The following is a 14,844-nucleotide window of genomic DNA, read 5'->3' on the forward strand; positions in this document are numbered from 1 at the left end:
CCAGCATCCTATGATGGTGCCACATTGAAAGTCACTGAGCTTTTCAGTAATGGCCATTCTACTGCCAATGTTTTGTATATGGAGATTGCATGGTTGTGTGCTAGATTTTATATATCTGACAGCAACAGGTATGCTGAAAATGCCAAATCCACTCATTTGAAGGGGTGTCCACATACCTTTGTATATATATATATATATATATACACAGTACCAGTCAAAAGTTTGGACACACCGACCCAAAGGTTTTTCTTTATTTTTACTATTTTCTACATTGTAGAATAATAGTGAAGACATCAAAACTATGAAACAGCACATATGGAATCATGTAGTAACCAAAAAAGTGTTAAACAAATCAACATATATTTTAGATTTTAGATTCTTCAAAGTATCACCCTTTGCCTTGATGACAGCTTTGCACACTCTTGGCATTCTCTCAACCAGCTTCACCTGGAATGCTTTCCCAACTGTCTTGAAGGAGTTCTAACATATGCTGAGCACTTGTTGGCTGCTTTTCCATCACTTTGCGCTCCCACTCATCCAAAACCATCTCAATTGGGTTGAAGTCAGGTGATTGTGGAGGCCAGGTCTTCTGATGCAGCACTCCATCCCTCTCCTTCTTGGTCAAATAGCCTTTACGCAGCCTGGAGGTGTGTTATGCCATTGCCCTGTTGAAAAACAAATGATAGTCCCACTAAGTGTGCAAACCATATTGGATGGAGCATTGCTGCAGAATGCTGTGGTAGCCATCCTGGTTAAGTGTGCCTTGAATTATAAATAAATCACAGACAGCTAAGCACCCCCACACCATTACACCTCCTCCTCCATGCTTCACGGTGGGAACCACACATGCAGAGATCATCTGTTCACCTACTCTGCATCTCACAAAGACACGGCGGTTGGAATCAGAAATCTCAAATTTGGACTCATCAGACCAAAGGACAGATTTTCCACTGGTTTAATGTCCATTGCTCGTGTTTCTTGGCCCAAGCAAGTCTCTTCTTCTTATTGGTGTTCTTTAGTTGTGGTTTCTTTGCAGCAATTCAACAATGAAGGCCTGATTCACGCAGTCTCCTCTGAACAGTTGATGTTGAGATGTGTCTGTTACTTGAACTCTGTGAAGCATTTATTTGGGCTGCAATTTCTGAGGCTCTAATGAACTTATGAACATATCCTCTGCAACAGAGATAACTCTGGGTCATCCTTTCCTGTAGCTGTCCACATGAGAGCCAGTTTCATCATAGCGCTTGATGGTTTTTGCGACTGCACTTGTAGAAACTTTCAAAGTTCTTGAAATGTTCCGTATTGACTGACTTTCATGTCTTAAAGTAATTATGGACTGTCATTTCTCTTTGCTTATTTGAGCTGTTCTTGCCATAATATGGACTACGGCTATCTTCTGTATACCACCCCTACCTTGACACAGCACAACTGATTGGCTCAAACGCATTAAGAAGGAAAGAAATTCCACAAATTAACTTTTAAGAAGGCACACCTGTTAATTGAAATGCATTCCAGGTAACTACCTCATAAAAGTGGTTGAGAGAATGCCATGAGTGTGCAAAGCTGTCATCGAGGCAAAGGGTGGCTACTTTGAAGAATCTCAAATCTCATATTTTTTGGTTAATACATAATTCCATTATTCATACAGTGTAGAAAATAGTACAAATAAAGAAAAACCCTTGAATTTTATTTTACCTTTATTTAACCGTGTAGGCTAGTTGAGAACAAGTTCTCATTTGCAACTGTGACCTGGCCAAGATAAAGCAAAAGCAGTGTGACACAGACAACAACACAGAGTTACACATGGAGTAAACAATAAACAAGCCAATAACACAAACAAGTCAATGACACAGTAGAGAAAAGAAAGTCTATATACATTGTGTGCAAAAGGCATGAGGAGGTAGGCAATAAATAGGCCATAGGAGCGAATAATTACAATTTAGCAGATTACCACTGGAGTGATACATGAGCAGATGATGATGTGCAAGTAGAGATACTGGTGTGCAAAAGAGCAGTAAAGTAAATAAAATAAAAACAGTATGGGGATGAGGTAGGTAGATTGGGTGGGCTATTTACAGATGGACTATGTAGAGCTGCAGTGATCAGTTAGCTGCTCAGATAGTTGATGTTTAAAGTTGATGACGGAAATTTAAGTCTCCAACTTCAGCGATTTTTGCAATTCGTTCCAGTCACTGGCAGCAGAGAACTGGAAGGAAAGGCGGCCAAATGTGTTGGCTTTGGGGATGATCAGTGAGATATACCTGCTGGAACGTGTGCTACGGGTGGGTGTTGTTATCGTGACCAGTGAACTGAGATAAGGCGGAGCTTTACCTAGCATAGACTTATAGATGACCTGGAGCCAGTGGGTCTGGCGACGAATATGTAGCGAGGGCCAGCCGACTAGAGCATACAGGTTGCAGTGGTGGGTGGTATAAGGTGATTTGGTAACAAAACTGATGGCACTGTGATAGACTGCATCCAGTTTGCTGAGTAGAGTGTTGGAAGCTATTTTGTAGATTACATCGCCGAAGTCGAGGATCGGTAGGATAGTCAGTTTTACTAGGGTAAGTTTGGCGGCGTGAGTGAAGGAGGCTCTGTTGCGAAATAGAAAGCCAATTCTAGATTTAATTTTGGATTGGAGATGTTTAATATGAGTAGAGATACTGGTGTGCAAAAGAGCAGTAAAGTAAATAAAATAAAAACAGTATAGGGGTGAGGTAGGTAGATTGGGTGATTTGCAAATCAATTTATAACATTTTTACCATGCGTTTTTCTGGATTTTTAAAAATGTAATTTTGTCTATCACTGTTCAAATAAACCTACCATTAAAATTATAGACTGATAATTTCTTTGTCAGTGGGCAAACGTACAAAATCAGCAGGGGATCAAATACTTTTTTCCCTCACTGTAGGCCTTCTTTATTCAAATAAAAAAATCACATTTATTCCATTTTCCACGTGGTCTATATTAAAGGGAACTTCATTTAATGTAATAGTATTGTCAAATGCAATATTGGTGCACAATTTCAACTTAAAATATCAAAGAGACACAAAAGGTCATCTCCAGTTCTGTTTACCAACTCATGTGTTTACACACTTCAGAGTCTTGTGACTGAATGATGCAATACTTGTTCTGAGCACACATAGAACTGGCTAGACCGGAGACTAGCAACTTGTTGAGCACAGTAACTATTCATAGGACCATCAAATAATTTCCTTCCACAAGCCTTCCACAAGCTTCCCACAATAAGTTGGGTGAATTTTGGCCTATTCCTCCTGACAGAGCTGGTGTAACTGAGTCAGGTTTGTAGGCCTCCTTGCTCGCACACGGTTTTTCAGTTCTGCACACAAATTTTCTATAGGATTGAGGTCAAGGCTTTGTGATGGCCACTCCAATACCTTGACTTTGTTGTCCTTAAGCCATTATGCCACAACTTTGGAAGTATGCTTGGGGTCATTGTCCATTTAGAAGACCCATTTGCGACCAAACTTTAATTTCCTGACTGATGTCTTGAGATGTTGCTTCAATATATCCACATAATTGTCTTTCCTCATGATGCCATCTATTTTGTGAAGTCCCCCAGTCCCTCCTGCAGCTAAGCTCCCCCACAACAGGATGCTGTCACCCCTGTGCTTCACGGTTGGGATGGTGTTCTTCGGCTTGCAAGCATCCCCTTTTTCCTTCCAAACATAACAATGGTCATTATGGCCAAACAGTTCTATTTCATCAGACCAGAGGACGATATTTGTCCCCATGTGCAGTTGCAAACCATAGTCTGGCTTTTTTATGGCGTGTTGGTATCAGTGGCTTCTTCCTTGCTGAGTGGCCTTTCAGGTTATGTCGATATTGGACTCGTTTTACTGTGGATATAGATACTTTTGTACCCGTTTCCTCCAGCATCTTCACAAGGTCTTTTGCTGTTGTTCTGGGATTGATTTGCACTTTTCGCACCAAAGTAAGTTCATCTCTAGGAGACAGAACGCATCTCCTTCCTGAGCGGTATGACGGCTGCGTGGTCCGATGGTGTTTATACTTGCGTACTATTGTTTGTACAGATGAAAGTGGTACTGTCAGGTGTTTGGAAATTGCTCCCAAGGATGAACCAGACTTGTGGAGGTCTACAATCTTTTTTTTGAGGTCCTGGCTGATTTCTTTTGATTTTCCCACAATGTAAAGCAAAAAGGCACTGAGTTTGAAGGTAGGCCTTGAAATACATCCACAGGTACATCTCCAATTGACTCAAATTATGTCAATTGGCCTATCAGATGCTTCTAAAGCCATGACATAATTTCTGGAATTTTCCAAGCTGTTTAAAGGCACAGTTAACTTAGTGTATGTTAACTTCAGACCCACTGGAATTGTGACACAGTGAATTTTAAAGTGAGTTAATCTGTCTGTAAACAATTGTTGGAAAAATTACTTGTGTCATGCACAAAGTAGATGTCTTAACCGACTTGCCAAAACTATAGTTTGTTAACAAGACATTTGTGGAGTGGTTGAAAATCGAGTTTTAATGACTCCAACCTAAGTGTATGTAAACTTTCGACTTCAACTGTACAATACCAGTCAAAAGTGTGCGCTATAGACAGTTTTAAAGTCAGTAATAAATGAGTGTTATTGGTAAGAGTGATTCTTAAAAAGGCAGAAGACCAAGTACAACGATTGTTACAAATTTATTACGAAACATGTTAAATTCAACATTTCATATTTAAGTTTCCCCTTAACAAAACAAGCCATACAAGCTAAACCATAAAACAGAGAGAAAGAAACCTAAATGATTCAGTAAAATGTTAAAAGATAGGCCATTAAACACAGAAATACACAGTTCTTCATTGCGTAACCTGAACAAAACAAAGGTCAACCTGTATCAATAACTTAAAACAAATAATAAAATAAACAATTTATAAAAAATAACTAGGACAGTCTCTGGTGTTATTGCCAGCATTAATGCCAGCATTAAAGTGACGGGAGAAGCTCAGACAGGGGTACCAGCTAGCTGGGGCTCTGGGGAGTAGGCCTACACATGAAGGGAGAGACGAGAGGAGGGCCTGTTCTCCAGGGATTGTAATCAGTTATGTTGGAAATCTAGGCTGGGACACCATCACTAGGTAGGGTATATCATAACTCCAGTGTTTTGGACATTCCTGACCTCATGCACACAGATCACACTATTTACAGATGTAGGATCTTAATTTGATCGCCCTGTTGCAGGATAACTTTCCTGCAATGCACAACATTTAAAACGTGTTGTGTATATTTGAGATGTATTTCCACTTTGACATTTCAGATTTTCCCGTAAGAAACATTTATCAACCCCTACAAAAATGTCCATTCATTAAAATCCACATAGTAATTCACATTTCCTGTTGCTGCAGGATTATTTTCCTGGTTCAAATGATGATCCTACATCTGTAACAAACATTTAAATGAAATAAAGATTCACAAAATCGTGAAGTAAAAAATACCCAAGATTTCTATTTGTTTTTGGTTGCAGCTGGAGGTAGGCCAGTTAGTTTCTGAGTGTCCAACTTGTTTTGTACACTGACACTTTAATCAGGTAATCTATACACTGGAGTAGATATCAAACAAACCACTTGAAATAGAGCTCCCAGAATATTGTGAAATACTGTACACATTGTTTAAACATCACAAAGGTCTATGGAAGATAACGTAAACATGTTCGTTCCTGTTACCCACATTGGTATGCTACCTTGAGATGACTGACTGTGTAAATCTTTGATACACTAAAGCAGCAAGCTAAGGCCTTACACCTTGTTTTTATGAGATGTAAATGCAAAAGAACGGCATCATTAGTGGGATGTGAAACATTATGCAAATATGTGTTATAGAAGTATTTGGGATAAAAATATAAGAACCTAACTCAAGGAAATACAATCCCATGCAGTATGAAATTAGAACTTGCTTCGATAGCAAAGTGTGACAACCCACTGCCTCTCCCTCTGTCCACCTAAACCCCATTATTTCTGACCTGCACAACAACATCTTACAACTTGCTGTCTAACGTTTGTCCCTTTACAAAACATAGGCTTCTTCCTCCACCTTTCCTCTTTCTTCAAATGAAAGCAAATTAACTTTGAATAAAATACTGAGCTGATGCATTAGAAATTAATGGAAGAAAACCACAGGTTCATCACTGCTGCTAGACTTGACCTCTCTCCTTTAATTTCATATGCAGTTTATTGAGCCCCAGACTGACTCTTGGTCTATTTCATCCCAATATTTCATGACTGGTTGAAACAGTGCTGGATTGCAATCAGTGGTTTATATAAACCCTGGATTGCTGATTCTATGTATTGGCCATTGAGAGCCTTTGAAGCCACCGGTCAACCATATTGGCACTACCCAGTAGGAGCAGTCCTCCATAGATGTGTTAAAGGAGTCAATGGAATGCAGACGTTCCATATGCCAGATTGGCTCACAGTCAACAAATCTGACCTAACAAAGTGAGTATTCATCAAATCCGTCATTATATACGTATTGTAGCAGGTACACTATGTGGTTTCTTAAGTCTGATTTGGATATATTTGTCTGTAGAAGTTGACCCTTTTCAGGTTTAGAAGATGTGACTGCTATATGCTAACTCCTGTTCGTATAAGCTGGTGAGCATAGCTAGCATACAGAAATATAGCTAGCATACAGACTATAGCTAGCATTCAGAACTATAGGTAGCATACAGAAATATAGCTAGCATACAGAAATATAGCTAGCATACAGAACTATAGCTAGCACACAGAACTATAGCTAGCATACAGAACTATAGCTAGAATACAGAAATATAGCTAGCATACAGAACTATAGCTAGCATACAGAAATATAGCTAGCATACAGAAATCGTTGGTGGTAGTCAAATTCGTTTTTAACTGTAATGCAATTTATTGGTAAAGATGACATGAACATGTGTTGGGGTTGACATCCATAAAAGCGTTATACTGCGATTTTCACCTCAACATAGTGTGAAATACGCATATAAACAATAGCCTAAATTTAGGCTCTTTTTCCCCCATGGCCCTTTCCCCCACACGTTTCCATGGCAATTCCATTGTTTTGGTCAAATTTGATTGACCTCTTTACCGCATCTATAGGAATGAATGATTCTACAGTATTTGGAGAAAAAAAATGTATGGTCAAAATTACATGTATTTGAGTATTTTTGTTGTTGTAGTGGGGACAGTAACATTAGTACTCTCTAAAAAAAAGTTTTAGAGATTATTCATTTTTTAAAAATGTTTAACTCGCATATAATTTAAAAGTATGCGTTAATGTGTCTGTAATAGAATAAATGTGTCAAAAACAAATGTAGGCATTAATAAATGAATTTCTATACCTTCCTAAATCTTTTACAACGGAGAAGTAGGAGCAAGATGGCTGCATGGTGGCTTCAATACAGCGCCCCATGTTAGCCATTCAGGTTTTACACACATCATTTATTGCAATAGAGAGTCTTCAATCTCTTTAAAGATGTTGCTCTCTCTAATCCCCAGTACAGACAAATTCATATGAATGAACTGTTAAAACTTTATTCCTGTAAAGAGGAAGAAACACTGACAACAGCACAATAGTTTATGAAACTCAAAGATATTCAGATTACCTGAAACATACCAAACAAAACTGGAAGGTAAGTTAGTGAGATAATGTTGCTGTGTCCTTGCATAAATTTCAGGGAGATAGATCCCAGAGCTGGATCAAAATGTGCGACAAACCTCTGGAATGAAGCCGCAATGGATCAAAAAAAGAGAAAGTTACTGCTTAGACGTTACAAACTCTGATCTGGATGAAAAGTGAAATAAAGAGAATAATAAAAAAAAACAATGCAGAGGAGAAAGCCTCTTTGCCTCGACTTCCAAAGAGCGAGCTCAGAGACACTGACCTCATTGTGCGCTATGTGCTGCTAGAGTCATGTTCAAAGACTGTTAAAATATGCTGCTAACATGGAGGAGACAGGAAGACAGAAAGCGCTGAGGTTGATAGACCTTCCTCATCCGGCAAATCAACAGTCTCTTTGAAAAAGTAACTTTTCTTGAACACAACTTTACATATTCTACTGATATCCCTTACGATAGCATAAAGACATACAAATACAGTATTTATATATAGAGAAAAGAAATAAAAAAGTAAACATCATGACTTTCACACAAAACATGAATAAAATAATAAAAAATACAATTTCATTAAAATAGTGCTATAATATGATAAATTATAGCTGTTAAGCAATCTTTTATAGTCCTTTATAAATACAAAATAAATAGGTGATTGATTGGTAACTATTTGTACTTGAAGGTGCTATCTGGAACATAAAAGGGTTATTTCGGCTGTCCCCATAGGAGAACCCTTTTTTTAACCCTTTCTGGAACTAAATAGAACCCTTTTGGTTCCAGGTAGAACCCTTCCCACAGAGGGTTCTACATGAAATCAAAAATGGTTCTTCTACCTGGAACCAAAAAAGGCCTATTTCCAAACTATAGTTGCTACATTCAAAAGTATGTGGACACCTCTTCATATTAGTGGAAGTGCAATCTTCATAGACAAACATTGGTAACAGAACGGCCCGTACTGAAGAGCTCAGTGACTTTCAACATGGAACTGTCATAGGATGCCAGCTTCCCAACAAGTCAGTTCGTAAAATTTCTAATGCTGCCCCAGTCAACTGCAAGTGCTGTTATTGTGAAGTGGAAACTTCTATGAGCGACAATGGCTCAGGCACGAAGTGGTAGGCCACACAAGCTCACAGAACGGGACCAGCGAGTGCTGAATCACACTTCACCATCTGGGAGTCGGAAGGACAAATCTGGGTTTGGTGGATGCCTGGAGAACGCTACCTTCCCGAATGAATAGTGCCAGGAATAATGGTCTGGGGCTGTTTTTCATGGGTCAGGCTAGGCCCCTTAGTTCCAGTGAAGGGATATCTTAACACTACAGCGAACAATGACATTCTAGACGATTCTGTGCTTCCAACTTTGTGGAAGGCCCTTATCTGTTTCAGCATGACAATGCCCTCGTGCACAAAGCGAGGTCCATATAGAAATGGTTTGTTGAGATTGGTGTGGAAGAACTTGACTGGCCTGCACAGAGCCCTGACCTCAACCCCATCGAACACCTTTGGGATGAATTAGAACGCCGACTGCGAGCCAGGCCTAATCGCCCAATATCAGTCCCCGCAGCAATGTTCCAACATCTAGTGGAAAGCCTTCCCAGAAGAGTGGAGATTGTTATAGCAGCAAAGGGGGGACCAACTCCATATTAATGCCCATGATGCTGGAATGAGATGTTTGATAAGCAGGTGTCCACATACGTTTTGTCATGTAGTGAAAATTAATGATACATACCCATTGATTCTTGAAGAATGTAATTTATAAATGCCTCATAAGCTTAGTTCAACTGTCTTGCCGCATCAGAACCCAAAATATAACCCACTGGGCACAGACGTCAATTCAAAGTCTATTCCACGTTGGTTCAACGTAATTTAATTGAATTATGTTGAAACAACATTGATTTAATCAGTGTGTGCCCAGTGGGAAGCTTGTTTTACTCCAATGTTTCGAAACAAAATAAATGTAAACAAAGACTATACAGCCTCAAAAACATGGTTAAAACTATAATTTAGATATTATGGATAGTCAGTCCTTGCATCCATAGCTCTGTCTATGAATTTGAGAGTGGTTCCATTTCTCTAGCCCCTCCCTCAGCTGTTTACCCAAACAGGGGCGGGGTGGAGCGCTTTGTTATGGCTTCAACTTCTGATTGTAATTATCAATAGATTAGAATTTAGCGTGAAATACATTTATGCTCAGTGCTCCTCAGGTTGCTACCTGATTTGAAACAAACTTTATGGGAAACAATAAGGAAGATGGAAGATATTTGGAATTATTAGAAATGTAACAATTTAGGAAGAATATGTAATTATTTAAGAACAAATGTGTTCCATTTAATCACCCAGTAATTTCCTATTTATAAAGCATTGTAAAAGAAAGTGCTGCCGAAATAGCTTGCATAGAGGGACAAAAGAAAACATAGGTAGGCAGGTGCTCCATGCATACAGAAGGCAATGTGGGTACTAAACTGAATGTATCAGATAGTGCAAAACCCCCCCGAAGACAAGGAGGTTTGGGTCGATCCTCTTACACCACACTTAAAAATGGACACCCACCTCACCCAGTCCCTTCTTAAAATTAAATAGGGCCCCACCCCCACCCACCCCCAAATCCCTATCAATGTGGACTTTGGTCTCTCCAGTTAACAGCTTGGTAACAGGGTGTGAGACTGGCCTAGTACGATGGACAGGTCACCCTGACCCCACCCCCTGTGTCTCTCTGGCCTCTAGCGCATCTTGTGATCATCAGCGTTGTTGCCCATGTTGGTGCCAGGGCTGGGGTCCTGCTGTCGCCTGGGCTGTTGGCACAGGGAGAGAGAGATGGAGGGAGGGGGGGGGGGCAGATTTAATATAGCACACAATATCATGAGTGTGTGTGTGTGTAATGTGATGAGAATGGCCTTAGATGGGGCAAAAGTGAGTGCAGTATGTCATACAGTATATTCAGCAGAGGGCACCAGAGAGCTTCCAGCTGAGGCTAAAAATGGATTTTCTTTTTTGGGCCGAATAGCAGACAGTCATTAGTCGTCGGGGAAGTCTTCAACATAACATGCTTTAAAAATAAAAAATGACTCGTCTGCCTGTCACAGATACATATGTTTATGTGTCTGCGTCTACATCTCTCCCAACATAGATATCTGTGAAACAGAAGGACAGACAGGCAGACAGACAGGCAGACAGAGGGAGAAAGCAGACGCTGGTCTCTCAGCTGAAATGGCATGTAGTCGTCATCCAAATGACTCACCATAATAGCTCCTTCTAACCCTGGTTCAGTCTACTACTTTAATCCTAAATGAGACACTGATGCTCATCCATTTTTCCACTTCAGAATCATAAATGTAAATAGAGTGTCTTCAAAACAATGAATAGCCCTATAGTTAAATATAAATAATTTAAGAAGATTTTTATGAACTTAACAAGATTTTATGAACTGGCCGATCAAAGTTTTACTCAGTAGTTGCAGAGTGATTTTGACAACAACAACACACATATGCATGGACACACACACACAAACACACATACACATGAATGCTTCTGCCTTAGTTATCACTCATATTCACCCAGATTACAAACGGAAGGCGTCAGAGCTGTCCTTGAGTCAGTGAGCCAAATACACCAGTTACGGTTTGGTAATAGTTGAAGAAAAAACAATGTCTCAGGCCACACACCATGCAATGTGAACAGGACCAACCTCCAAGACAAGCAGAGTTAAGGAGTAATATAAAGAAACATCAGGAAGTATTCAACTTTTATATGTAATATTATACTGTGTGAAGTGCAGCAACTACTCTACAGACAAAATATGATTCTTTTGAGGAGAAGCGTTACAGTAAAGCCTCAGCCCTGAGTGGAGTGCTGTCGTAGTTACAGGGGGGGGTGGCTGGAGAGGAGAGGACAAGCACAGTGATCGATCATTGAGCCAGCCGGCAGAGCGCTAGCCTGTACCACAAGTCAATAGAGCTGAGATTAGGCAGGCCAGACAGGGATCCTAATAAAAATCAATACTAATGCTATATTAATACTTTTACTGGCAGCACATCATTCATCCTCTAACTCCACCAGCAGAATGGGGCCTAATGAACACTGAACCATTTCTTCTGCATCCATCTTATCTTCATCAATCATCTAGATGGCCATCACTGTCCTGTCCTGAATCGCTCTCACACGCACATGCGCACGCATGCACACACACAGGAAAAACATCAAACCTGGACAATATTCATTATACATATTCATTATACAGTGATCAGAACAAGTACAGGCCACACAGCAGAGGAATTAACCTTATATGCTGTACTTAGACATACATTCTCAAGAGCTGACACTGACATCCCTGCTAGAGAAGAGCTGTGATTTCTGAACTAAATGACAGGTTTCTAAACCCTTAAGAGGCCTCCCAGCTACCACTGATGGCAGACTGTCATTGTGCTGTTGGCCTTGAGTTATAGTGGACTGAGTAGAAGTTCAGACCACAGAAATGCAACGGCTGAATGTACTCAAGGGCCAGGCGCCCATATCACATAAAAACAGGGTCCTGATGTCCAAATGCAAATCTTTATCTAAAATAAAACCAACAATAGCATCTATCTCCTTCCCTGAGATGACAGCAGAGCAAGGGGATTCACTAATTAAAGAAATCGCTAAATGCTACAGTCCAATCAGAAAATTCTGGATCACAGCAGTTTATGAGACGACATACTGTAACTTGGATTTTTTTTAAAACCATTTAAATGTAATGAAAATGATTAGGGGGTTTCATGTTTCCACCACAGCCAGTATTTGAGAATGAAACACATGGAAAGTCTTCCGTTAGAATACAGTATATGTCATACATTGATGACGTGCACACCTTCCACACACGGTTCTGTTTGAGACTATCTCCTCCAGGCTCGATGTCAGTAGAAAAAATCATTATATGTTATTTTTCTTTGACCAATACATAATATCTCCATAAAGAGCATTGCCTTATAGATTTTCAGAAGAAAATAGACAATTATTCCTGAGGGAGCTGGAAGGTATGTTTCTGAGGTAAGAAATACTAGATGTGAACATGAAAGCCCTGCTTCAGATCTCCCTCCCTCCCTCCCTCTCCCTCATCATGTGCTGCCAAGCTGTGGCAGATATGTCCCAGCAGGCCTTGCAGCGTACTCCTCCGGCAGCACGGTGTGGGTGGGTGGTGTGTGTGTGGAGGTCTGTTCTCCATTAGGCACTGGGGGAAAGTGTGTGTGGGGGGTCTGTCTTCCAGTCTTCCAGCTTATACCCTGGTAGGATGTCCTGACCTGCACACGTCCCACTATCATAAAATGCATAAAAAAATCCATAAAGCATATTCATATGACTGACCCTGAGACAGTTTATGGGGTTGAGAGGGAAGGAACCCACATTATCACTAAGCATTCATTACACAGTGTGTTAACTCAACAGATACAGTTCATATGTAACTTTCTTTCTCTCTTTCTGTCATTCACTCATTCTCTCTCTCTGCACACGCAGGCACTAAAACAGGCAGACTCAGATACTTCAAATTGTTCACATACATGCACATGCTCTCGTGTTGATTCACAAACACACTCACACAGACACCACACACACACACACCACACACAGGGTTTAGTGCATGACAGAGGGACATTGAAAAGCAAAGAAGACAGACCCTGGTCCTTGAATGCCATCAGTCCCAGATTTTTGATGCCACAGGGTCCTAAAAAAACACAATTTGGTTTTCATCTTAGAGGGGTTGCATTAAGGGTCTGTGTGTTCTAATCATGAATAAACTCTTCATGCACTAAACCTACATACCATAAAAATGCTTCAAGATGAATTACACACACACACACACACACACACACACACACACACACACACACACACACACACACACACACACACGCACACACGCACACAACCTCTCAGACAAACACACAATGAGTTCTTGATTGTGTTAATGGTAAATATAAAAAACTAAATGGGTTATTCACACAATAAGAATTCGCATGGTAACAAACACACAATCATCATATTCCAACAATACTTCTTAGCGTTAACATTAATCATGTGACTAGGGGGGACATCACCACCCCATCCAGGCCTGTCAGTCAGTCCAGACCATCTCACCTCCAGGTCCTCTCGGTGCGAGCGGTCTCTGTCCTCAAAGTCCCGGGTCCTCCTACGCGACTCCTCAAAGGATGCTAGCGCCAGGGCATCCTCATGCTGAACGCACACAGAGTGGGAGAGACACACAGTTTGTTTGGACTGGTGAGTGGGTGTTTTATTTGTATATGGATAGGGGTAGGGGCACAACCTGCTTAGTTGAGTTTAAGTTAAGTCATTCAAAAGTAGTTTGTCTAGAGGTGTATGTCAACGTGTGTATATACTGTAGCCAATTGTTCTATCTAGTTGTGTGTTTTGTGTTGGTGTGGTTGGAGACTAGGGGGTGTAATGTAATGGTATGATACAGTACCTGTGCTCTCTCCTCATCGAACTCCAGACAGCCCATCCCATCCAAGCGCTGCAGGTCTATGCAGCCCTTCCAGGTCACACACACTCCATTCAGGATCATAGGGGCCTTCAGGTACACCTGCAGACAGACCACACAGACACAACAATGCTCTGGCTCAAACATTGAGGAAAACATACACTTCCGAATTAATGCACAGACCTTGATACATTACTCAACCACAGTCATTGTGGCTCACTTTTAACCACTCAGATAAAAGTAGTAAGGTTTTCTCAAATACAGGGTCACCCAGTTCATTATCAGATGTCTGTCCTCTCCCACTCCATCTAAGGCCCAGTGGAGAGGTTAGAGGGATGCGGATTGGAAGGCGAAATACATACACTAACATTTTCACTTTCTCTCTCTTCCCGTCTCACCTCAGGCCCAGCCAAGGCACAGAGTAGCACACTGAGAGGTTTGCTTCCTGCCATGTTGCTGTTTATTTATAAAGGCTGCTGTAGGATGGAGAAATAAAAAACCAAGGCTCTCCTATGACAGATCAGAACATCCTGACTTTATTTATACAAATTAGTGCGTGCGTATACATGAATACATTAATGAAGTATGTGAATATCCATAATAGGAGGAAGAGAGAGAGAGAGAGAGATAGAGGGAGGGAGAGAGGGGGAGAGAGAAAGTGACAGAGAGGGAGAGAGAGGGATTTGGGAGAGGGGGTGTATATGTATAGGACTCCTTACCAGAGAGTGGGAAAGAGTAACACAGTTTTTACCAACAAGGA

At 40.7% G+C, this 14,844-nt stretch overlaps 1 protein-coding gene across 4 annotated transcripts in view; it reads right to left on the reverse strand.

Moving 5' to 3' along the window:
• Nucleotides 1–4,654: 4,654 nt before the first annotated feature.
• Nucleotides 4,655–14,844, reverse strand: part of LOC109867220 (core-binding factor subunit beta) — a 39,966-nt gene continuing 29,776 nt past the window's right edge. Inside the window, exons 4-7 of one of the 4 annotated variants that reach the window (XM_020456243.2) lie at nucleotides 14,070–14,186; nucleotides 13,724–13,819; nucleotides 13,263–13,310; nucleotides 4,655–10,407 (exon numbers count right to left, since the gene is read on the reverse strand). In XM_020456243.2, the coding sequence (XP_020311832.1) occupies nucleotides 13,281–13,310; nucleotides 13,724–13,819; nucleotides 14,070–14,186 (243 nt within the window). In that variant the 3' untranslated portion in view covers nucleotides 4,655–10,407; nucleotides 13,263–13,280. The other 3 variants (XM_020456244.2, XM_020456241.2, XM_031801417.1) reach the window with 3 other exon arrangements.

This window comes from Oncorhynchus kisutch, linkage group LG22, assembly GCF_002021735.2.
Source record: "Oncorhynchus kisutch isolate 150728-3 linkage group LG22, Okis_V2, whole genome shotgun sequence".
In the NCBI taxonomy this organism is placed as follows: Eukaryota; Metazoa; Chordata; class Actinopteri; order Salmoniformes; family Salmonidae; genus Oncorhynchus; species Oncorhynchus kisutch.